Source organism: Strongylocentrotus purpuratus, unplaced genomic scaffold, assembly GCF_000002235.5.
Source record: "Strongylocentrotus purpuratus isolate Spur 01 unplaced genomic scaffold, Spur_5.0 spur5_scaffold_18, whole genome shotgun sequence".
Classification (NCBI taxonomy): Eukaryota; Metazoa; Echinodermata; class Echinoidea; order Camarodonta; family Strongylocentrotidae; genus Strongylocentrotus; species Strongylocentrotus purpuratus.
Genome location: NW_022145603.1, coordinates 16,710,336 through 16,737,393, shown reverse-complemented (window position 1 = coordinate 16,737,393; position 27,058 = coordinate 16,710,336). Strand labels below are relative to the sequence as shown.

The following is a 27,058-nucleotide window of genomic DNA, read 5'->3' as shown; positions in this document are numbered from 1 at the left end:
AAGGCAATTCATATTTCACTTATCGTATTATTTCAAACATCCCACTCCTGCCACTAAATTGTTGCAAGTTTCAAGACAACGTCAACCTATCAAAAATAATATCCCTAGTGACATTCGTTTGTCTCGCAATGTATGGTCAACAAGGGATCTCAAAGATCACGACGTTTTGTGTGCCGCTGCTACACTTCGTCAGGTGATAAAATATATTGTAAGCAAGCGTCTTTTATACTCTACGGATGGACCGGGTGGACTGGCGGTCAAAGAATTAAAACAATAAAGGACAAAGCCTATTGGTCGAAGCACACGAGTGCTTATTGTTCTAATTATTTGACCGCCAGTCCACCCGGTCCATCCGTAGAGTATAAAAGACGCTTGCTTACAATATATTTTATCACCTGACGAAGTGTAGCAGCGGCGCACGAAACGTCGTGATCTTTTAGATCCCTTGTTAACCATACATTGCAAGACAAACTAATGTCACTAGTGATATTATTTTCTATACTATATCCGCAATGAGTAATACATATCGTCCTTGTTTTCACGAAGTGACGGTAGTGAGGGAAATCGTAACGCAAAGTGAATGCAATTTTTTTTCACTACCGTCACTTCGTGAAAACAGCGACGATATTTAGCATTAACATCAACCTATTGAGCAATTTTGATTCCAAATTTCAGAAATAGACATTTTTTAACCACTTGTAAAGGCTTTCAAAACTCTACTTAATTTCTACATTTCACAGCACAAAACAATTTTGTTTTAAAGGAACATGTTTGCAAAGATTTAAAAAAAATGATGGTATCCAAAATTAAGCACATTTAAAATTTGGATATATATTATGAGTCAGTATTTGCAATATATACATACCGGTATATATAATACCTGGTACATGTCCCTTGTTTTACTCCTTTATTATCTGTTTATTTCTAGTCACACTTATTTTGAGGTAACCATGAAACACTGAGGTTAATGTAAAACAAGATGTTTAACTCCTGTGATAATTGCTTCAAGGTAATTTCCTACCCTAACCGAATTCCTAACTTCAGCACTCGACTAAACAATATACCCTTACCCTAAACTGAAAACCCAATGACAATCATAACCCTAACCCTATACTTTTGATGAAATAAAACCTAGGGCATTGCTGCGGGAGCATGGGTCAGCTAGAGCACTGTTTAGCACGAGCTTTACCTCAGCGTCTAGTCCATCCTGTTGCTCTTGCTGGAGTTGTTCTACCGGAGCCTCACAGATGAGATCAAACTTGGCCATGAGCTTGACTAAGGCCTCCTTCTGCTCCAAGAAACCTTGCCACATATGCTGAATCAACCTATCCTCTAAGATACCATCCTCCTCAAGAGTAGTCCAGGCATCGCTCACAATCCCATCCTGGAATTAAAAACACACAAAAGTGGGCTCTCATTAGGGAATTTAACACTGTTCAGGTGTTGCCAATCAACAGGATCAGCCTTCATGTTTTATCAGGAACAAGCTTTATGTATGCCCTCTCTTTTCCCAATATGGTAAAGTCCATATCTGACATTTGCATATCCCAAAGGCTCTCAGAGAGACCCAGAATGGTAATGACCTGCTTGAAGACATCAATCAGTCACATCTACTATGATGTCTTGTAGGAGAGACTGCATAGGACCTATGTTGTATGCAACAACTTTACGTGCTACAGCTTATCGCAGCATATTTGAATGAGGTTGTAATAGAGGAGGAGGATTCTCACCCTCTCTGCGGGATCCAGAATGGTAATGACCTGCTTGAAGACATCAATTAGCCACTGAGGATTCAGGATCACCATGTCTCGTAGGAGAGACTGCTGGTCTTCAATGCCTCCATAGTAGACTACGTAACCCAGGTCGTGGTAGAAGGTCAGCATCGTGAGTAGTTCACGCTCAGATTCCATCCCAACTGGCTGCGTCAGTTCCTTCATCTGGGAGAATACAAATCAAAAGGCTTCAAAATCATCATATGATATGATTAAATTACACAGGGCATATACAGTATATAGACAATGATAAAACAATACTTTTACAAAAGGCAACATGTAGCCTGAATGTTGTGCCAAGATTTTCAAAGGCAATACATCCTATAAATTATCCCCCCAAAAATATTACAATGAAATAAAACCAATCTAGATTTTAAAACTTGAAGTTCAATATGAACTACATTTATAGACAATTTGTCACAAAATTTCATAAACACAAATTATTTGAAAATGGCCAAGAATATATGATACAGTCCTACCTGATCTAATGACATGTAATTGATTTTATCTGCAGCTAGAGCTTCCTCAAATAACAGCCATCTGAGTGGAATCTCTTCTCCTATGTAAGGCTCTTCCATCGCTACTTTCTCAATATGTCTCCTCAACTCGACCAGCTACAAAGGAAAGTTAGTATTGGTTGGGTTATTAATTAAAAACTCAACAACGTGACTTGCAGCTCTAGGGTGATATTGTCATCATATTAAAAACATAAAAATACAAAACCAATATCACAAAATAACAAAGGTAACATCAAACAGCAATAAAAAATAAACAAATTAACAAAACATGTGGAGCAATTTGTGTAGCTCTTTGTAACTGCAAGGAAAGGCCACTTTACCGTTTGGAATGGCCGGATTTAACTGGATGGGATAGATAATAATAATAGATAATAATCGACTACAGGGTTAATGGTACAAACTATCATCGCCGAGGTGATCTTGGGGATACTATCATCCCGAGCCGCAATAGTTTGTATCCATTGCCCGAGTAAAGGAGGTTAATATTTGTTTTATATCCCACATCGGCAATAAGGTCTATTTAAATGGAATTTTACATAATTAAAACAACTAATTTTGCAGACAGTCTAGCTTCATGTAATGAAGTCGATGTGCGCTCATTTGACATTGACATTGACATTGACAATTTTGCGTTACCTACTTTGCTATGCTTATTCAATGGGCAAGTGGGACAGCAGCAAAAAAATACTGTACAAAAGTCCTATCGCAGGGAGATAGTACTTATCTATCATTGATCATGTGACCTCGTTTAGACCAATCAGATTGCAAGATTCTTAGTATGCGGTATATAATTAGTATTATATTCCACATACTAAGAATCTTGCTACGATTGGTCAAAAGTAAATCATGTGATGAAAGATAGTTCGTTGATCATTGGTTGGAGAAGAAAAGTTTGTTACACTGTGTAGATAGTACTACTATCTTCAGTGAAAGTGCATTGCACTCGGTAGATAGTAGTAATATCTACACAGTGCAACGCACTTTAATTGTATACGTTGCGTATTGGTCTCCTCTTTAAGAGCATTCAGGGTTAGTGCACGAACTTTGGACATGGGCGAACTATGGTCACACCACCATACTGCATGCACTGTACATATCGTACACCGTTTGCTAGCTGTTAATTGATGATTGTTGCCAATGTGGAATATACAGCAAATAATCAAATTGGTTTCAGGCTATGGCAAACTATCACTTCCTTGGTGATCTGAATGTATACGCTATCTTTCCTCAGCTCCGTTTCAAAAAGATAGCTACATCCCGAACGCCTCGGAAGTGATAGTTTGTCCCATCACCTTCACCAACAGTAATTATTTGCTTAATACTCTTATGCCACAGCGTTACTATAAATTGTGATAGTTGATGATTATGTACCTCTTCATCTTTGTCCTCTAAGCTGTTTTCAATGGCATAATACTTGGGGACTACATGGCATTCAAACGGCTTCTTCTTGATAGATTTCCGGATCTTCCCAAAGGCAGAGTCAATCTAGAAGACAGAAAGAGCGAAATGAACAGAAAATACACAAATTAGTCATAATTTTAAACATGCATGCATACCACACTTTAGTTGAGATCATGATATGGAAACAAAAAGAATGCTGATATGAGATAGCATAATGCAATTAAATTCTACCATGATATCTCACTGTTTTTAATACAAGGGAAGAAAAGAGAGGAACATATCAGTGAAGCATTGAACAAAATCTGTATAGAAATAAGAAATTTATTATGTTGAAGTTGTAATTAGTAAAGCACAAATTGGCAACTCTATGATTTAATTATCTCCCGTTTGCTTGGTAGTAAAATTCATGGATTTTAGTTTTCTAGCTTATGATGAAAGAATGGGCTGTGTAAAAACATGTTTGTACTAATTACATCTAGGGTGCACAATGGCCGAAAATTGTATTCAGATATTTTAAATATTTGTTTAAATCTACTACTTTTTAATCATATATTACTCAACATTTCATTGATTTGTTTCTTTACTTTTCTGTCCTACAACCAATATAATATCAAGGTAAACTTTTCCTTTGAAATTTCCATTCACAAGAAAGTAAAAATCTAAATGTAGCAAAGTTATATATAGTCTACATCCAAAAGGCGCACATCTCAGCATTTGGGGTATTGGCGATATCAAGAATTACAGACTTTCAGGAAGAACAGCAAATGCTGAAGGACCTTCCTGGGGTTAACAAAATTATTATTTCACTATCAACACTATACAAAGTCATGTATATCATAAACCATTACCTTTTTCTTTTTCTCTTTGGCATCTCCTTTCACACTTTCTCGATGAGTTCCAACAATGAATATTGGCGGAGATTTCTGGGCTGTTTTAGACGTATTCTTACTCCTGACCGAAGAGGGTGCCACAGCATGGGCGAAGATGGAACACAACCAGAAATTGATGAACTCTAGACATGTCAGTTCTGATTTGGCACCTCCTTTAGCCTGTGTTTTAATTGTAAAAAAAGTATGTATGATAAGGCGATGCTAAAAACACACAGAAACACTATGCTTTGTAATCATTCTAACAGGGTAACACATACATATCCCACTCCTCACATCCAACATAATTTTCAATTTTGTTGTTGTTGAATGATTTATTGATTTATTTATCTTCATTGTCTTTCAAAATAACAAACCGATTACAGTATGATAATCAACTAATATAATTAATACATTATCACAATTATTTACTTACATTGTAATATTACCACCCTAAATCATGAAGAAGGATTGCAACATGAACTAAGCTTGAAGCTTGGTAATCCTTTATAAAACTTCATAATCACTGTATACAAAAAAGGAATATTGTGGAAAAATACTTTCTGCTACACTAACAGAAATAGAAATTATTAAAGGATAGGAGTGAAATGGGATGTATGAGAAGATGACAGGGGGGATGGTAAATTAATCATCAAGAAAAATAGCAGTACTCCTTGATTTTTAATTAGTAAACTATTACCAGCTATTATGATTGGTAATTTTTTCTCAAAATTTGATCACTTAATGACATGCCCAAGTGTGGAAGCCATTGGCACAGATGACCTTGTAGGCCTCCATGTATTTTCGAGCAGAGATGCACTTTCAAAGAGATAGAAATTTCATCTATTTAATCTCACACCATGCTCTTAAAAGAAGAAGAAAGAAAGGCTAATATATCACTGATTTAATTGAACCAACAATTTACACATATATTAATCCTGAAGGAAACAGGTAGTTTGATCTATATTTAAAAATAGTCAAAAAGAACAAGAGCTATCATAATATCTATACTTTAAAATTACATTATACACAAATAATGAACAATGATAATATGTAAAACTTTACAAATTAAAATTTGGCGAGTAACTAATTTTTGGCAAAGAAAACACACCACTATTTAACATTTATCTATCCCCTGTAAGGCATTATTTATTTTTTACAAAGTAGTATAGAATGATATTAAGACATACCATTTCGTAATACTCGTCTCTGGATTCAGGGGGAACAACAGAATCCAAACTTCTACTAAGATCAAAGACAATCACATAAATGGCTCGCCATGTTAGAAACACCTGCAGGAAAAGGGAATAATAAACATGATACATAAGTATTTACTAACTACCATGCTATGTTGTTTCTATATGCTCTATTATTTTTATAATAATATGGGACCTCAGGCACTGTTTATATACGGTTATCAACTTAATCATTCATACCGCTTGTAAATTTGATGTTTTGGCATGTTTTGGTAACCCATGAATAAGTGGACTGGTTGAATTTGAGCCTTTTTTGAATATATTTAGATTTAGATGTCACATTCTCAAGAAACATAGATCTGAAGAAATTTTTTTTTTTTCACATACTAAACAAATTAGAAAAGTTGATAAGGGTATGAATAATTTAGTTTTTAACTGTATAGAGAGTATAATACAGCAGTATAAGGGCAAAATGTCTCTCAATTTAAATATCTGTATTCAAACCGAAGACAAAGTATTAATTTCCAAAAATGTATGAAGTTCTTTGGATATAACTGACTGATGAAGACCCTTTGGGTCCACATTCATAGCCATTATAATTTGTGAGTATTTATGCTACAATACATAATGATAAACTGACCACTTGCATACATATTATCAATTCCTAGATAACACCATGAGAATGACATGTCAAAAGAAACTTCTGTTAAAAAACCAAAAAAATATTACAAAATTAAGACATATTTCCAGAGAAGTTGCAGTGTACAGCACTTTATTAGATAGCAAGAAGTCACCAATTCTAAACTAATGTTTACCACACGTTAATACACATGTATAAAACTGATGGTAATACCAAATTGTAGGCCAACAGCTGTGCATAAAGTACCCTGAACTGAAGCATTATATTGAGACAGTGGGGGAATAGTCTCAGTTTTGAGTTTCTTTGAGAATGAGAAATCTTTACTGAAACTGATCAGAAAAAAATCACAGGGTAAATATTAAATGTTTAAGACATGAATGCCATGACGGACGTATGGGAGACTGTAGTACATAATATTTATTCAATTTATCAAATACCAGAATCTAACAATACCATGGCAACGAGGTAGAATTTGCAAGCAATCTACATTTCTTTAAATGAAAATAAGTCTCTTTTACCTGATGGGTTGTGTAGTAGATGTCGTGTCCAGCAAAGTCCCATATACTAAGTGAGACTCCTTCTCTACCATTATCAGTTCTGGCTGTTCCTATCTCCTGAGGATTGAAGAAAATTAATACACATCTACATGAGCAATTATCAAAAACAAACTTGTAAATGCGCAAAAAAAATAATGGGAACATCAGTACTGATCCTGAAGATAATCACAAAACATTTTTGTCCGTACTTGTATCATGAAGAAATGTTCTATTACACATACTGTAGCATTATTTTTAAGCAGAGTACGAGCAAAAACATCTGGTAAGAATATATATGTTCACCCCAGTGCAGCAAACAAAAATGTATGAAGTCCAACATGCCTCTGAACTCTGAAGAAGCTGCAAGTCTACAGAAAAAAGTTCTTTGTTCCCTTACAATCTTCTTATCTCCATGAAAACCTGCTCCATAAAAGGTAACTTTTATATTTTTCAATTGATATATCTTTCTCACTCTAAAGTGCCTCAGGTTCTAACATAGATTTTTCATCCAATTCCCGACATGGTGACACAAAACAAGATTGAGATCAGCTGGGGGATGTTTCACAAAGATCCTAAGTTGAACTTAACTCTAAAGTTGGACTTGAAAATATGAAAATATTTTGTAAAAGTTAATTTAAAAGGCATATAATGTTGATTCAAATCATTCACATTTTCTATTATCAAGGAGATTTAAAGAATACATAATTTGGGTTTTCTGTTGTACACAAAATGAACAGTACCTTTAAGCGAACTTGTTCCTTAAGCATCTTCTCCACCAGGCTTGCTATTTGATTTGGCATATTGTCATCCTCTTCTTTAGCCTTGGGAGCCTCCACAGTGTCCAAGACAAAATCTTCTGCAATAAAGAAGAAACATATCTATATTTCAAGGATATATGCATTCTACATTTGGCACTCTCCACCCAGGTGTAAAATGGGTACCAAGGAGGATGCAATTGTTAATTTGGCTGGATTGGCATGTGTACGCTTGTAAAGTGGCGTAAGGCCAAAAATAGTCCACAGGGAATAGAGCATGTGCACTTTCATGGTATCAGCTATTGGCCTACAAATGTGACTCTTATTACCATTATTTCATGTAACTGACATTCAATAAGTCAGAATTGAATACAGTTTAAATTGTGCACTGAGTTATGACAAACATGTAAAAGGGCGTTTTAAGGAGTAATTACTAAATTGTCATCAACTTCCATTTATACTTTATGTATTACGGCCGACGAATCAAGATTTGATCTGTGTTAAGAAGACAAACACACAAAAAAACTAAAGATTTATTTCAAAGAAGACACAAACCTGCTTCTTCCGGATTTAGGCCTCTGCCATCAGTAGTATCGCTGAGTGGTTCTGAACTTTCTTGATTCTGTAGACAAAATTAATCGGTATCAAGATTGTCATCGTGCAGCTTGCACTAACCGCATCACTATTAGCAACTAGAAATACTTTTTTTAAGTGGTTGATGAGATGATCCCAATCTTTTTTTGTTTACACCGTCATTCTAGACTGGTTTAGAGCAATTTATTGCATCACTGCATGACTAAGTACTTGACATACTAGATGCAAACAAGCATATACTACATGCAGGATGTGCTGGAGTCACTTGAAACGTGAATGAATACTTGAATGGCTTGATAACCGGGCATGGTGGCTCAGTGGTTAGAGCGCCCGCCTCATGAACGGGAGGTCGTGGGTTCGAACCCTGGCCGAGTCATACTAAAGACTTATAACAATGGGACCTTCTGCCTTCTAGCTAGGCGCTCAGTATATTAGATTGGAGAAGGGTTAGTATGGTTATGCAGGCCCGCTGGAAGAGCAGTTTCATAACTGAAGTGGCTACCCTGGATAAATAAAACGTTATTATTATATTATTATTATCATTGGATTATTATATTATTATTATTATGATGGCTAATACATGTACCAAGATAAATGTAAACCCTGGATGTTACCTTGCGTTGCACTGATGAAATTGAAGCTCAAAACAACATGATAATAAGAATGCACTTCTAAAAAAATTTACATACTTTGTGGATGTTAGACTTGTGCATCAAAATTAAATATCATGAATCAAAGTAAACAGTGACTTTGGTATACTGCCGTTCGTTGTAGTGTCAGTGCAGATGTATTTATCATTCTTCACTTACTACACAGGTATATTGTTATCAGATTCATTGACAACGTTTGAGACATCATTGATTTGTTTGGACAGTCATCATAAACCTTTTTTCTTCTTCTTCAGACAGAATTTCACTTCTCCATCATAATCATAACTCACTACTACATTTACTTTTATAGAGATTTTTATTTGGAATAACAAAGTATGACAGCCATAATTCATTCTCTCTCAATGGTTTAACTCATATTAGAAGAAAAAAATAACTGTATGGTTATGATAATTACCTGTGGTGGGGCCACGATCAGCCTCTTTGCTATTTCATCCGCAAGAGCTTTACTATATTCATCTTTTGTGAAAGTAAATCATAATGTAACATATTATACTTTGTTATCATATAATATATTGTAATTTAAGATTATATGACTCTAGAGGAACTTAAATCTTATGATTTAAAGAAAACTGCCTTTATAGCAAGCTGAAAATTACCAGATAGCTAAAAATATGATGTCATTTCATGCAACTTCTTCATTTATTCTTATACACATCGTGACTAAATTGTTGTTTTCTTTAAAACGTACAGCTGAAAAAGGATATGTTTTGGGTGACTTCGAACAACATGATATCGATGATAAAAGCTCTGAAGGGAAAAGAAGCTTGTGAAAGAAAATGGACTTCGTGTAATCTGACTGTACATGAAATGGGAAAGTTGTTTCAAAATACTTTGCAGTCTATTAACAAATTTGCTAATTCGACATTAACAGATCGAGCAAGATAAAAACATTGATATTGCTAAGACATCATAAGGACCATTAAGTTCACTTCTTTTATCTATCTTACCACTACAAGATCTATAACTTAGTGTTTGCTATGTACGGGAATGTTTCAGACAGTAATAACAACAATCATGAAAAAAATAATAGTAATAGTAATAGAAACGTCAAAATTAGAGGTATACTATTGCGGAGAACTTCATATTTCTTTGCCGTGACAAGTAACATATTTGTTGAAGTTCTACTTACCTTTAGTATCTTCATTCTCATGTCCTTTCTTGTGAATTGACCACATTTTCCCGCCAGCCTTTGCAACTTCGATGCTAATTTCACAAGAGTTTGTTGTTTCTACACCGTCTGTTATTGCCTCGTTTTCATCAAATCTGTAGCATATAACAATAACCATATCAATGATGATAATAATAATAACAGTATAAATGATAAAAATAATGATTTCAGTGCGAGTCCAAAATAATTTACACCATGAAAATTGCTAATTTTAAAAAAATCATCTATGAACAGTAAATTATTATACATCTTATGAAAGAGTGTTTTATCCCAAATAATTTGGTATCATTTGTATGTGGTATGTGTTTACGCTTGGATGAACAGGAGAGATTGTTAAATAGAGTGCCAAAAACACTCTTTCAAAACATGTATGATGACCTTTCGTTCATAGCTGACTTTTCAAATAAATGACAATTTTCTGAGGTTGTTGGTACTAACACGGTATTATTCTGATATTTTTCAAGTAGGTGTCATATTTTCCTGATACTTCTTATAATCATTTGCACATTTATATTTTTAATTAAGATAATGTATTTTTTCTCTATTCAGCAACAATTATACCTATTAGACATTATTTTACCACTGTTTATTTCCATGCACCTTGCATTTTAATTGTTATTTTCATCTTATTTATACATGTGGGTAATAATCAGCTTATTGTTCTGAAACATGTCTACTAAACTACTAAATTATATTTCAGTCGCTTTCTATTTTAGAACATCGAGGAAGGATATTAGAACACTACATCACGGTGAAATTGCCGATTTGCTCAATTGAAATTTCTTCATATTATTTACATTGCATATACACACATTTTAAAAATGTATAACTTTTTCAGTTTATCGGATTTTGTTCAAACTTTCACAAATCGTTTGTCCGATATTTCTTCTATCCTTCAAAGCATCTTGCTCTAAAGATATGATAGCCTTTACAAAAAAAGATACTTGCAAATAGCTTTGGGACAAGTTATTACTTTTGTTTATAAGTTTTTCCGTATTGTCTGCAAACCACAGAAATAATTATGACGTCCATAAAATATAAACTGATATCCTCCAAAATACAAACATGAAAATGAAATGTAAGTTATGTAACATTTGAATAAAAGATTACAAATTGAATATATATATAGACATCACAGCACGATCAGAAAGGTATACAAATCATAGCTATCACATTATTGTAGACATAATTTGCACATTCACAAAATTGATCAAAAACGACCGAAGTGCACAATACATGTACATTTTCACTGATTTGAAATGATTCTATTTCCAACAAAAGAGAAAATAAGAGATATAAGTGATTTGAAACAAGGAAAAGAAATCACAATGGGAATTATTTCATTATCGATAAGACATAATAAACCAGATCAAAAACCTCTTGCTACCTCATCCTTTATTATTTTGGACGAAGATTTCATGCATCCAAACAGAAAATGTTAAGTCAACATGACTGGTAATAAAGTTGTCTTTATTTTTTTTTCTCAAGTGAATGTGAGAAATACATAATACAGAGACAAATAAACAAGAAACGATTAAGAGATATAGAGAGAGAATGAGTTACAGAGATAGAGAGAGAATGAGTTAAAGAATATTTTACTTACCCTTGTCCTGTAAGAGTTTTCTTTAGACTTGTCTTTCCAACACGTTCTTGTCCAACAAGCATCAGGCGAGTTCGGAATACTTTCTTCGTGCCAGCTTGAGCTGCTTCGGCATACGCTCGGCGTGCTCTCGGCCCCCTAGCCAGGATCTCAGGCGGTGCCGAAAGACCACCGAAGGAAATATCATCCCGATTGCTCCCCGAGTCTTGTTTTAGAGATGTGAGTGGGTCGTCGTTTCCCTCATTATTATCACTATCATCTTTAATAATTAAGATCAAGAAAAACACAACAAATACGTCAGAATAAAGACAAGAATTTTGCCTGCCACAGAAAGCGAAACCGGTTCTAAAGTATAAAAACGCGAGGAGAGCAAGAACAACCGACACGGTAAACATTAAAAAGGACGCGTTTTTTTTTTTGCTGTTTCAATTTGCCGCAAAAACCGACTCAACATCATGAGCGACTCCAAACTGACCGATTTGTGGCTCTTCGAGATAATGTGATTTTTGTTGTTTTGTCCGGACTGTTCTCGGTCTGGGGTCGGTCTTGTTGGTGTGACTGAGGTATTTTATTTAGATACACCACTACAAATTCCAAGCAAAGCCCACCCCCCTCACCCCTCTCCCAGAAATAGACATGGGGATGACCTGGGCGTATTCTCGTAAAGAGTTACGACTGATCCAGATTGATCGTAAGTCCTCTTAACAAATTAATCGCACACTTTTATTACGTACATGCAATCCGTTCTCATTAGTACAGAGTTACGATAGATATCAAATTGCGATGAATTTGAATCGTGAAAGGCCCCTGGTATTTTGAAGAAGAAAACAAATGTTGGTATTCAAAAGCAGCTGCTGAATAAGAAATAGACCTCATGAATAGAAGAAGAAGAAAAAAAAAAAAAACTCACAAAGCTATTACATGTATTTAGTAATACTCGAGGAACAGGCTGAAATATCCTCAAACTTTTTGCTGTTCTTACAAATGATGTTGCTACAGGATGCGGAAAACAATTCAACGTGCCTTGCCAATAAAATGTGAAAAGAAAGAAACACCGAGTGAAACATTCTTTGTCAGACACAAAAAAGTTTCTATTTAATTACATCTTACACAATTTCACATCCTTAGAAAACAAAGAACGAGTGCAACATTTTACTGCAATTTAATAAAGTGTCTTTTTCTAATATTTATACTATATCATTATACTCGGGTAACCAGTAGAATTTTAAGGCAACATTTTTCTTTTGATGTGGTAGGTTTAATTTTTATGAACCTATTTGGAGATTTCGCAGTACGTGCAGCGATACATTCATCGTTGACTCTCCAATCAAAGGGTTGAGGGATCAAATTCAAGCCTGGTATACTACGTCCTTTGGCAAGACATTACTCCACATTGGCCACCCTCAACCCAACCCATGGAGGTGTAGTAGTATAGCGGTACATTTACTTCAATAAAGGACTGGGGTTCGAATCCCAGCCTTGGAAAAACGTCCGTTTGCAAGATGTTAATCCACATTTGCCAATCTCCGGACAGGTGTAAATGGGTACCTGGCAATTGCTGAGGTCATTATATAATTGCAGGCCCTTCACGAGGAACAGCATTGGAGCTGATGCGGCTTGCCTGGGTAAGTGGGGGGGGGGGGGGGCTAAAGTATTTACGATCAGGTAGAGCAAAGCGAGCGAAGCAAGTGGAGCGTAAATTGGCGTGGGGTCCAGTAGCAAAGCCCCGGCGGGAGTCAAAGGGCTAGCCCTAAGAAGCTCAAGAGTTTTAGGCATTTAAAAACGGTCGGGTGAGCATCCAGGGGCCCGCCTTAGGGCACTCAGCGGGGCCTAGGGGGCAGAGCCCCCGGAAGCACAGGGAAAAGCCATGCCATAATTCAGCACCATTTCCAAATCTCTGGTATCGAATTTTAGAAATAAACCACGTTCGAATTTTATTAACGGATGAGAGGGCTGAAGATGATTGAAGTGACTACCCCCTCACAGGTTTTTGGAAGTTTGTTGTATTAAAAAATTACTCTCCTTAGCAAAACTATAGTATAAAAACAAGCAATACACTTTTCACACTTCTCTTTTCTACAATATTTACCGGAACCTGTGTGCACTTTCACATTTTCCGGGGACGGGACGACCCCCCCCCCAAAAAAAAAAATAAAAATAAATAAAAAAAATGAGGGGGCTCGTCCCCCGGGATCGCCGCCCCTGATTATCATCATCGTTATTATTACATTGTAGTATGATGATGATTGTTATTCTTAGGATTATTATTGTATACAATTTGTTAGTTATTTACCATAATCCAATGTCGTAGAGAGCTGCCGTACAACTGATGGCAATTTTGAAGGTTTTTCATCGTCGTTCTCCACCCTTTTTCCTTGCCCAGCTTTAAAAGAACTCTTTCCACTTTTCTTTGACAGGTTTCCATAAACATCGAGGCCGATCTGAGCTACGTTTTCTTTCCACAGTGCATGGTCTTTCTTTTTGAATGACGCTTCGCTTTCCTTCGTCGGGATAATAAAGTCCCTGCTACCGTCAACCTTTGCTTTCTTCTTGGTGCTACTCTTGTTTACTACAGGCTTTGGTTTTACTTTGGTTGCCGCAGTCTTACCCGATGTCTCCGACATCGGCTTACTCCAACTAACATCCACATTGTCCAAATTGTCATCAAGGAAAGCTGATTTAGCGTACTTTCCTCTTAGTCTGGTGGGACCCATGTCGGGCTCGTCCTCACCTTTAGGTTGAACTGGAACCTTGGTGCTGGTCTTTTTCCGAACAGCTGGTGCACTGGATACTTTCGCTGCTGCCTTCGTTCCCAGTGCCTTCGGCACGTCCAGCGTTTTACCGGGACCAGCTGATTTAGCCGACTTTCCTCGGAGTCTAGTGGGACCTATGTCTGATTCATCCTCACCTTCAGGTTGAGTGCTAGATTTTTCCCGAACAGCCGGTGAACTCGATTCGGGATATGATTTCAGTGTTTTCATCTCTCTACTTCTCCTTTTGCTTTCATCCCTTATCAAATTGGTTACCGGCAAAGACCCTTCACTCTTCCCAGGAATGTGCTCTCTTCGCGGCCCTCTTGGACTCTCCGATCTCTCGCGTCTTTGAAACCCTTCTGGAGTGGCATTCAAATGTGGTTTGGTCGGAATAGCGGGAACGTCACTAGCGGAACCTTGGAGTTCAGGATTATCACTTTTCTCCGGCATCTTTGCAGCGCCCTTGACGTGCGACGACGGGGATATCCTCTGACCGGATACAGACTGTGAAACATCGCTACTCAGAGACAAACCTGCCTTCTCCATGTTTTCGACTTCTGTCATTCGTAACAGAGTTTTCCACGCCGGTGTTTCCACTTGTTCAGGAGCACTGAGGCTTGGTGCGTTGATAGGCGTGGCTTCTGGCCCGTTTGGTCGGGGTGCCTTTTTTACCCTCATCGAGACAAGAATAATTCGTAAAGATCACCAGATTAGAATGTATTGAAAACTGATGCGTTAATACCCTCTTCAATTTTCTTTAAATTGTCCTTACATTCGTGTTCTCCTATTTACAACAAAACTATGGATCAAGACGTTGGTGGCTTGGTTTCGTAACTCCCTGCTGGTATGTCACACACTACTAGTATAAGGTCTATTCACTTATTAGTGACAAGGATATATATCACACAGATAGAACATGGCACATCTTCCAAGACTGTGGGCATTCCTTTGAAGAAGGACGTTAGCTAGCCAGCTCAGGACGACGTACTTCCTTTTCTACATATCAAACCAGAAGTGACAAACTGCAAATGACTAGTCTCCAATTCTCCTATCCCTTATGTTCTCCTTTGATTGTAATACAATCATTTGTTATCAATGAAAATGGAAATACACTGGTCGTTTGTGATCAATCAAAAATAAAATCTGGTAACGTCGTTATCAAATAAATCTGCAAATGTGCTGTATCTTTCTTTTCCTCTAAATGTCCAGTCCTATGGCCAAAAAAAATAACATTATTTGAGTCTTAACGTTTCAGACTTTGTTGTTTGTCGAAAATCAGTCCAACGGGACAGTCAAATCATTCAAAACATGACGACAAGTTGCTTTAGAATCCCGATCCGTACAGTAAGGAGTGGTTCATACTATTTATTTAATTTAAGTCTTTTGTTGACTATCCAAGTTAAATCCTGAAGCAAATGATTCTATAGAAGTCGCACAGTGAAGTTTCATCAGCAAACATGAAAAGTTGTCGGACGAGCTGAATTAAAATCCTCCTAGTCGCTTTATCAACATGATCTTTAGAATAGCATGGGGATAGTCCTCCTTCACTTTTGTACACATAGACGTGTTACACTGTAGACGGCAATCGTTGTAAAAATGACAGCCCTAGATGACTAGCGTGTGCACTTCCTGTCCAAACTATAACGACCATACGTCAATATATTTTCGAGAAGACTCTTCTCGCGCTCTGAGCTTGCGGGAAGAAACACAACCTTTCAGCAAAACGTCTGATAAAAGACCTGCTATGGAGACTTATCCATCGAAAGTTTTTACTGAGCTGGATAAGTTTCTTCCCTCAATGAGCTTGAAATAGTATGCAAACGAAAAGCAACTGCAGAGTACAGTTTGAGCTGCTCGGTAAACTCTCGTTGTAATCTTCGAGCTGGAAATAAACGCGATAATGAGTATATCCGGAGTGTGATGGCCTAAACAGCCTGGATGATCTGCAGCCAAATGCTGCTGCCTTGTATTACAAAGTCTACTTCCGGCCGCAAACAATTTCCCTTCGGTAACTTTTTCTTAACACAATTACTGGTAGTCTCTAGCCGTGTTTCTTTCACTTGTAAAAGGTTCAAACCTACCTCCCCGGACTATGTGAATGAAAATGCATCGACTGAGTCTGGTGAATAAAGACTGACCGTCCTAATCGCTTGACTCATGGGGGCATGGGGACTCCCAAAATCTTGAAAAAGGGGTTATATGTGTTTGAGAAGTGTTTCTAGCTCAGTCATTTATCTCATTAATGGTATGGTTGTTTTACCTAAAAGCTAAGAAAGCATGCAAGCAACAAGAGAACCGACCACTCTAAGTCCTCTCCCATGGACTTGGTAATAAGGATTAATGCTGGGGGAAGTTTTACATACCACTGTCTCTTTTTAGCTCACTAATGATTAACAGATGATGTCACAAGATAAATGAGATCTGTAGCATTTGTTTAGGGTGGAGCTTAGCAAGTCTGAGAAAATATATTTAGATGTTTGAATCACAAAATATGGGTTGTATGCAGTCCTACACATCAACAGGAATCGACCTATATATGGATGTCACCCGACTTTTAAAAGAGCAGGAACTTTGTCAGTCTACATGTGGAATTTAGAAGAGTTCAATTGCGACAAACAAAACAAATATTTAGAAATACATGCACATGTAGTGTATCTTTAGGCAAGACTAGTAAGGAAGTATTGATAATGGTTTGTTTCCGTCAAACTGTTGTTTTACAGGGAATGAAGATGACATGTTACCGGTATATGCATTATACTGAGCTTATTTGAATTTAAGCATGTTATGCCGTTGACTGATTATGGGTAAAACATTTATTTGAGTTTGAGTGTCTTAGAGAGATTCCAGAGTTTTAAGCAGAAAACTCCCATTTGTGTCTTGAGATTAGCTTAACCAGTTGTAAGAGAGAGAGAGAGAAAGAGAGAGAGTAAGAGATGCAGAGAGAGAGAGAGAGAGAAAGAGATGAAGAGATATATATATATAGAGAGAGAGAGAGAGAGAAAGGGAGGGGGCCGGGTAGTTCCTTGAAAATCTCGTAATATATGTGGATTTAGAACTAGGACCCCGTAAAACTGGTTCCCGGTATGAGCCCTATACCATATGAATACTACAAAGCCTATTAATTGATACTATAAAAGACGTTTGTACCGGGATGGGATTCGAACCCTAAACCTTTCGATTGAGAGTCGGTTGGAATCATGTTCACTATGCCGGTTCACCCACAACAAAAAGTGAGTCATTTGACACATTTAAGCATAATTTTCGTGAGTCAGGTGTAAATTGACTCATTAGTAACAACCAATGAGTCTCTATTGACTCATTTATATTTCACCAGTGTGTCAATCATGAGCTGACGCATTTGCAAAATGCTTCGACTGACTCACATGGTCGTAAAAAATGAGTCAAGATCGACATAAGAGCATTTTAGAAGAAAAAAGTGAGTCAACTTGAAAGTGAGGCTGTATGCATGCGCGGGCATGCTTTCGTTACGTCATCCAAAATGCGCATTCTCGAGCCATATTTGAATTCCCGATCGACGACGCGACGTCGCACAGTGGGCCAGGGAGGAACCAAAGTGCGCCAAAAGTAAGTTTGGGTGATTTTTTTTTTCCAATTTTTTTCTTGCCCAGTTGAAAGGTAATACATAGAGGAATACCTCAGTGAAATATTTAATTCCGGTATGCACAATAATGGTATAAACTTACTACTTCAAACAGCAAAATCCTACGTATTCACAGTGTTAGTACAAAAGTGACTTATTTTATAAATCTTTCAATTCAACATGAAGTTTTTAAGTTATTGATATGAAATTGCTCTCACATATTCCTGATTATTCATTTTGTTGAATGAATGGGTTAAAATTTATATAAATACAATCTTCATGATATATTATAGGGTAATTCACTGAAAAATGGACTAATTATCCATGTTTTTTATAAATCCAGAAGAAATGTTTAGATCTCCGCGGTGTACCGCTAAATTTTAATACCACCATTTCCTCTGATGTCTAAGCTTTAGGTTGATACCAAATTTGGTTGCCCGATCTTGCCCGTTGTTATGTTAGAGTCGATTTCCCTTGCCACATTGCCCCGAAAAATGTGGGTTTTGGGGGTCCGCGGCTGAATCATGAAGGATTCGTGGTCATAAATGACGGCGCGAGGGGGCGCGTGACACTTGTTCTGACATCGCGGACCAAAATAAACACATTTTTCGGGGCAATGTTGCAAGGAAAACGGATCTAACATATTAACGGGCAAAATCGGGCAGCCAAATCTGGTATCAACTTAAAGCTTAGACATCAGAAAAAATGTTGGTAATAAAATGTAAGCGAAAATCCCCGGAAATCCAAACATTTCCTCTGGATTTATAAAAAATAAATCCCCAAACATGAGTTTTGGCGCACTTTGGTTCCTTCCTGGCCCACTGTGCGTCGCCATCTTATATCTTGGATTCAGAAGAGTTTTGACTGCAGCTAGTGAAAAATTGGTACGCATAATTATTCATATGGTTTTAAACGATGCTTTTTATGACTGGATTCGTGGGCTTATTATACAAATGATGCATGCGTTCATTTTACGATATCCGCACTCGAGTTGATGAGGCTGTGTGTAACTTAACTATCACTATGAACATGACTGACAATGAGAGCGGACAAAATATACAGTTCCTCAGGTAGACAAAGGAACATCCCTTCACTGCTATTATGTAAAAATGTGTAGAACAGGTGTCACATGCATATTCACCTTTTTACATAATAGCTGTGAAGGGATGTTCCTTTGTCTACCTGAGGAACTGTATATTTTGTCCGCTCTCATTGTCAGTCATGTTCATAGTGTATAGATTCTACTGTATCGCACGAAGCCGTGTCGAATGAAAACATGCATGATCTTGCATCATTGTTTTATACAACGAAACTCCTAGATCCTTGTTATTTGATGTAAAACGAATTAATTCAAGATTGTTTCGTGACAGTATGGGTGACAAATAAATCTCAAGTTAAGGCTTAATTTAGTGCGTACAAAGTAGATTTTTCAGATTCGGGTAGCGGGACCACCGATTACATCGCTAAAATGTGATATTTTAGGATATATTTTCCATTGCAAATGTGGACAGTGACTCTGGCATGGTATGGTATGTGTGTGATAGGCCTAGGGAGTAGGGGGGTCTATGTCATGATGCACCCACAACAAAAAGTGAGTCACCCTTACTCAAATTGATGAGTCACTGGTTTGTCCGTACAGCGAAACACTTGAAGGATCATGTGAGTCACTATGACTCGATACAAATGAGTCTCTTAGATAAATAAGACTCATTTGTATCGAGTCATAGTGACTCACATGATCCTTCAAGTGTTTCGCTGTACGGACAAACCAGTGACTCATCAATTTGAGTAAGGGTGACTCACTTTTCGTTGTGGGTGTTGTTGTAAAAGAGACAGATTGATTATTGAAGGTAAAATGAATGTGGTAGGATAATACATACACGTATCTCAAACTAATTAAAAAGAAAAACGAAAAAAAAAGGAAAAAAAAAACTGGAACTTGGTTTGAAGGAAAATGATTATCGTTCATTATGTGCGAAGAAAAGTGTTTTTTGTGAGTCTTATCTTTCAGAGTGAGTTTCGTAAGAAATGCAAAGATACAAGAAAGAAAGTGACACACTAACCTAAACATGTCTTATTTTTTTTTAAAGGTTTTAGTCAAATTCTCATCGTTGTGAAAGTATTTATATATCCATATATATATACATCAAATAAAGGTGTTGTGGTATAATGGAAAAGTTTCCGAACGATGAACCACTAGGTACTGCATCTCTGACGCAACATTTACCTCCGTTGGCGAGACACATTCGACCCAAGTCTATAGTGAACGGGTACTACCTGGTACGATTTATTCCTAGAATGCACTGAGCGCTACGGTTGCCGAAGCTAAATCTGGGGTAATAAAATCCGAAGTAATTTAGAAATGCATATACATGATACATGTAAATATGTTATATTATGAAGATTATGCGCTTTACAAGAAATGTGTTATAATTAACAAATAACAAATAACAATGACGATGATGATGATGAATATTAAGATAATGATGGAAATGAAGATGTTGAAAATAGAAATGATGATGATGATGGTGATGGTGATGGTGGTGATGGTGATGATGATGATGATGATGCTGATGATGATGGTGATGATGATGATGGTGATGATGATAATAATGATAATGAATAATAGTAATAATAATAAAGTGGCAAATATAGATGAAATCTTGCCAAAGGACTTTAGTGCCACAGCGGGACCTAAACCCTGAAACACGGGATCCACAGTACAGCAAAGTATCCACTACAGTATTCTGTTTGACGATGATTGTTTTACCTGACTGCTAAGAAAACATTTTTATGAGTGTAAGTAAACAACTAGGGACCTGGTACTAAAAAGTGTACGAGCGCATTGACTCGGTTTCGAACTCGGGACTTGCCGGTTACTATCAAATAAACCTGAACTGTTTTAGAAATTTAAGACAAAGATAAACTTACCTGCGTATTTTATATCATCGGCGAATCCTAGATTGGACGAAGCTAAATAAGGGCTTTCTGCAAATATTGACTCTGACATGCCTCCATCGAAAGTGGTTGTAGCTTTATTTGCTGACGAAGGTACCTCCACATTCCTGTAACAATGTGGGCTCACTTGTTCAGGCAACCCTATGAAAAGGTATTTTTATAATAAAAATTAATAATAATAACAATACTAACAATAATAATAATATCAATAATAATAATGACAGTTTAAAATACAAATCCGATAAAGGATTTTTTTTGGTGAAAAACATTTTTGGGAGATCCGTACAGAAACTGTCAAGCTCCGCGATTTCTTTTACGATCTCCTCTCCATTTGTCTTTGTGCGTTTAGTCAATTTACTTTTTTTCTTCTTCTTCTTCTTTTTGTGTGGGGGGGGGGGTGTTTTATGAGGGTGGTTTATGAGTAAATCGTTTTTAAAATTAAACTTTACAATTCAATTTGGTTTTATTCAATTTTAAAAACGAGCAAACAATAATAGAGGTAGGAACAAGCTTACCTTTCGAGGAATGACTACGTATTTCTGCGAGTAATGCCTCAGGAGGTACGTTCGATGGTTGATCAATGTGTGTGGCGGTGGTTGGTAGGGGTGGGGGTGGTGGTGTTGGTGTGGGTGACGTTGTTGGGGGTGGTGGAGGAGATTCAGCAGGTGGTGGTGTATCATCTAACTGCGACCCGGTCGACGGGATCCATTTGGGTTTAGGTCCCCATGAAGGCTTTGTAGAAGGATATCGTGATGATCTTGATCGACGTTTTTCCCCACGAGTTATTGCTGGAATATGACAAGTGCCGAAAGGATGAAACGTGGAAGAGTGCATTATAATTATAAGACCTGGCCAGGTGTTTCATAAAGGCTAAGATCGACTTTATTTGGAATTAACTATGGCAGGCCGTTCATCCACTGGTTGCTCTCACCATTTACTGGCATTGGTCTATGAAGAGATGTACAAATTGTGGTCACAACACTACAGAATTGACATTGTTTGATAATTCATTATTGAAGAAAAAAAATATTATCTAACGATCATAATGGTGAGAGCAGCCAGTAACATGAAATGGCCTGTCATAGTTAAGTCCAACTTAAAGTCGATCTTAGTTTTTGTGAAACACTCCCCTGGTTTCTTATAAGTGCGTATGACTTGGTTTCTTTGAAACAGGCATGATATGACAATTACTAACACATCGGCTATCATCATCATAAGTCCCCATTTCACAACATCAAAAACCAAAACCAAAAACAGTGTTTAACATTATGGGGAAAATGTGTATGACTAAGTATCAATTGGTAAACCGTAAATTTATCCTCATTTTAATACCTATATTTTCAGTTCACTTCTGACTGCTCAGAGTTATACTCAGTCATACCGCCTAACTGACTCATAAAACTCCTTAAAGGGATCGTGTGATATGGTGTTATCTTGAAGCCCTAAACAAATTGCGCTTCAAAGTGATCAAGAAGTGCCTCAAAAAAGTAAAAACCTTTCGAGTGACCGGTTTTACCATACTCGTTTTTCTCAATAGACTGTTGTGTTATGAGAACCGTTTGGCAAACGCAAGATCTGATTTCGATTTTCAATCATAAATATCTTGATAATCAGACAGCGATCGGCTTGTAAAAGTCTTTAGGTTCCTGACTGACCTAAAGGTTTATCATTGCAGCATGAGCTAAATCAAGGATTTTTTTATAGGATCTAAGAGAAAGCTACCGGATCCCTTTAACGATCGATCGACTAGTGTTCAATAAAATCTTCATCATTCGGAGCGAAGATATATTTTCAATGGTTAATTTCAATTAATCTCGGTCTATTGTCGGTTTTGCCGGTTTGACTGGTCTATCTCATAAACATATCAACAGTTTTATCGTAGTTTTAAACTATAATCAGGGAGGTGCGAGTTAGTTAAACCTCGAAGTTTTAACCACCGACACCCTTTTGTTGTATGCACCTTCACCTGCTGTCACAACACATCCTATCCCAGTATAGTTTGGAAAAGCTGCTTCAGGGACTACCTCATCAAGTATCAAGTAACAAGGACGCAGGTTCACACAACACCGAAACAGCGACTGCTCATGATTTTAAAGGGATTGGGTAACTTTGTCTCAGATTCTGAAAACAAAATCCTGGATTTAGCTTATGCTGCAATGATAATTATAAACCTTTAGGTCAGTCAGAAATCCCATGATTTTTATAAGCCGATCGCCTATTTGATTATGAAATATTAATGATTGGAAACCGAAATCAAATTTGGCGTTTTTCTTACGGTTTTCATTGGGGAAATTAGTATGGTAAAACCGGTCACTCAAAGGTTTTTACTTTTTTGAGGCACTTCTTGATCATTTTGAAGCGCAATCTTTTTTAGGGCTTCAACATACACCATATCACAGACACTAATAACACGTAAGGCCGTGCATCTCAGATTAAACATTGTTAAACAATGACCGCGCAGTATATAAATAAATATTTAAAAATACATGTGTGCAAAGTGATGTCCTTTACGGAGCAGACTCTATCAAAAATAGCTTTCATTTCATTTCATTTCATTTATTTTTCTCATTCCAGTTTAAAAATACAAAACATACATATACAAATATAATGTAAATTATAAAATACAAAGGAATACATACATAACATGTAACAGAGGGGAGAAAAAGATGATAAACCAGTACGATTTTAGAGGGGAGGAACAAAAGCAATTTTGCTTGTCAGGTTTAATCTCCAAAATAATCATATCTCATTGCAAACATACTAAAACAAAAAAGGGGGCGGTCACTGGAGTACATGCATGTATTACCATTACTGAGCTACGAAGAGAATTGCATATTTAACAATAAGGTTTTTTTCTTTATCTTGAGTAAAGTCTTTATCAATTACTCAATAATCCAAACGAATCAGTGGGGGGGGGGGGGGGGGAGTAGAGCACAATTTATTTATTTATTTATTTTTTTTTTTTTGCTCCCGAAAATTTGAAAAACGCGCCGGCCAAAAATTCGCTCAGTGGGGGGGGGGGGGGGGGGGGGGGGGGGGGTGGGGGGGGGTGGGGGGGGGGGGGTAGTGAGCACTTTTTTTTTTTTTGATCCTCAAAAAAAATTCAATTTGCACCCCCTCCCCCCTTGAGCGCCAGGGGGGCCCAACCCCAAAAAAAGGTCAAAAGCACGTGATTTTACATGATTTTTTTTTCTCAAGGGGGGGGGGGGGGGCCAGTTTCGGCTCAAATTTGTTTTGAAAAGGCTCAGGGGTGTTAGGCAAAAGATTACGGTCAGATTAGCATCCAGGGGCCCGCCTTAGGACCATTGGTTGGGTTGGGTTGGGGGGGGGGGCAGAGCCCCGGAAGCTCAGTGCTTTAGGCATTTAATTACGTCAGATGAACATATTTAGATACCTTATTTGTGACACTGGCAGGATACTAATTGGCGTGTGGTCTAGGGGACCGAGACCCCAGAAGCTCAGGGGTTTTAAGCATTAAGTTACCGTCAGAAAAGCATCTAGCCGTCCGCCTTAGGGCCCTAGGTGGTCCAGAGCCACCGGAAGTCAAGGGGTTTTAGGCATTTAATTACGGTCAGATGAGCATATTTTGATACCTTTTCCCTTTTAGTTCCTTTTTTCCCTTCTTTTTCCCCCCTTTTTCCTTCCTTTTTTTGCCGGGGGTGGGGGCCGGCCCCCTGGATCCGCCACTGGAAATGGCATGGAATAAAATGATACGATTTCCTCGAGGTATAATGATCCATTAAAGTTTACATTCCAGTCATAACTTTCCTCTTTCAAAAATCCTGATTCCAGCTATAGTTTGTTTTGAAGTGTATATCGAAATCCGGAGAGGAAAAATGGATATCTCGAACGAAGCGCCACCCGGAAATCGGGGTCGGAAAGAGGTCAACATGCAGGATCTATTCCATCAAATATGTGCATTTAGTTATCATAACTTTCAAATTCACGTCTGACTCAATAGGTAGGCCTACAGAGGCACAGTACGGTACTAACGAAAAAAACATTTAAAAGACACGTACGTCTCCGAATCGATGAAAATTATTTAAAGCCCCACTGTCCTACTTGTAGCTACTTGCTCCCTCTATATACAAAACTTCCCCCAATCGGTGCCTGTTGGTCCCCCATGATCCTCTTTTTCTTATGTTAGTTGAGAGCTGTGTGGTCTAATCCCTTCTGGCCCAGTAGTATTGACGGTCTTTAAGATTTTTGAAAGGCTTTTTTGTATCTATATAATTATATAATTGGTAGTGTGGGTGGTGACTGTGGTGAGTGTGGGTGCGTGTTAATGTTTGCTATGACTATAAACATATCATAGCAAAATTATACACGCACCCACACTCAACAGTCCACCCTCCTTGTACACACACTCGCTTATCTATACATGTAGGGCTATAATTATGTAAAATATTAATACAAGTACACACACACACGCGCGCGCACACAATAATGTATTATATACACACATAAATATATGCATAAATATATATCCCTATCTAAATAATTTTACATACATGTAAATATGTGTATACATGGTGATATAGTTATTGGTTACTACATCTTCTAAAATAATGATAAAATCATTTTACTATATAATTAAGGCTCTATATAATAATAGCGTATTTACGTGAAGGTTCACGAATATGTGTGGCAGAGATAATAAGTCTCGTCACTCTGATCTCGTGTTATTATAATGATGTGAATTTATAAATTTGTTCACAGTTGTGTCTTATTAGACGAAGACGAAGGCCTTTATACATGCATAACCAGGACTGGCATATACTTAATAGTTTGATGCGGCCGTTCGAAACTGGTGTTAAGTTTGTGGTCTATCTAGACCTTCAAACTTGATATAAATTAACGCAAAGTATATTCGTCGCATGCAGAACTTACCTTCCTCACTCTTTCTCTCAGATTTATTTGGTTCTTCATTTAGTACAGGTCTTGGTCTATATCCCTCACTTTTGAACCTAGGCTCGTCATCGAAGAGACCAGAATCACGGTCATCCAGAGAGCCAGTCCGCAATGTCCTAACATCATCCAAAACGAAGAGTGGGTTACCCCATGAGTTACTAGCATCTCTTCCAGTCGCTCGTTGTTTCACCTTAGATTTCACCCCCTTGCTGCCAAGTCCGAATAAAGATGTTTTCGTGTTTTCCTTCTTGTGTGCTTTACTAGAAGTCTTTGAGAGCTGCGGCGGAGAAGAGACATCGCCTTCCACGTACGGGGCACTGCCTGCATATGATTTCACCCCTTTCGATTTTTTCGCCATTTCAAGTCGCGTAGATTCAGTATGACCGTCCCTGAAGTCGTACCGTAAATCACCTCCAGACTTCCCCGTGCCTAGCCGCGCCGATTCGAGAGGCGATGCATGGACTGCGAGTTCCGGTTTACGTGTACGTTTTGTATGGGCATCTACACTAATATCCACGCCTGCTATCCGTGTGTAATTTGCTTTGTATAAAGTTGAAATGTCATGCTTGAATTATTTACCGAATACACAGTTCACACTTGCTTGCTGATACATAATTGTATTCAACGCGTACTAGGTTTAAAAGAGTCGTATCCGTATGTACAAGCACAGGGCCGCTTATAGCATATTGGGCCGTCAAAGGTGACTCGACGCTCTGTTGGTATATATCTTTAAATAGTTTTGTCGCTGGAATATGGCGCTCTATATATCCGGTTCATTTATCCGGCACTGTCATGTTGCACGAGTTTCCGAGATTTATATATTTACAAAAGAGGTGCAAGACAGAATTTGTCAAAAATCTAGTAGGCCTATATACCTCTGGCGGGTTACCATAAACATGGAAGAGATTTGGAGCTATATACCATGGGTGTAATACTTATAGCTTCAAGCGTTTACAAATTCCAAGTTGAAAGTAATGCCAGTGAGGTAGTAACAGTAAATCCTTCCCTTCTCTCTCTCTCTCTCTGTCTCTCTCTATTTTACCCCTCTGCTTACCTTTCAGTTTTAAACCCTAAATTTCCTCTTTCGAATCTCTCACTTCTCTTCCCATTATTCCCTC

The 27,058-nt window shown here is 37.5% G+C and overlaps 1 protein-coding gene across 2 annotated transcripts in view; it reads right to left on the bottom strand.

The window, feature by feature from the left end:
• LOC752124 overlaps positions 1-26,669 on the bottom strand; it is a 32,603-nt gene extending 5,934 nt beyond the window's left edge. The window contains exons 1-15 of one of the 2 annotated variants that reach the window (XM_030989298.1): positions 25,920-26,669; positions 21,545-21,817; positions 21,003-21,170; positions 11,721-11,976; positions 10,079-10,212; positions 9,344-9,405; positions 8,240-8,306; positions 7,670-7,785; positions 6,912-7,007; positions 5,748-5,849; positions 4,540-4,740; positions 3,662-3,775; positions 2,252-2,386; positions 1,731-1,937; positions 1,190-1,384 (exon numbers count right to left, since the gene is read on the bottom strand). In XM_030989298.1, coding sequence (XP_030845158.1) covers positions 1,190-1,384; positions 1,731-1,937; positions 2,252-2,386; positions 3,662-3,775; positions 4,540-4,740; positions 5,748-5,849; positions 6,912-7,007; positions 7,670-7,785; positions 8,240-8,306; positions 9,344-9,405; positions 10,079-10,212; positions 11,721-11,976; positions 21,003-21,170; positions 21,545-21,817; positions 25,920-26,298 — 2,505 coding nt within the window. In that variant the 5' untranslated portion in view covers positions 26,299-26,669. Of the gene's footprint in view, positions 1-1,189; positions 1,385-1,730; positions 1,938-2,251; positions 2,387-3,661; positions 3,776-4,539; positions 4,741-5,747; positions 5,850-6,911; positions 7,008-7,669; positions 7,786-8,239; positions 8,307-9,343; positions 9,406-10,078; positions 10,213-11,720; positions 11,977-14,010; positions 16,413-21,002; positions 21,171-21,544; positions 21,818-25,919 lie in introns of those variants that run through there. The other variant, XM_001176471.4, reaches the window with a different exon arrangement.
• Between the last annotated feature and the right edge of the window lie 389 nt (positions 26,670-27,058).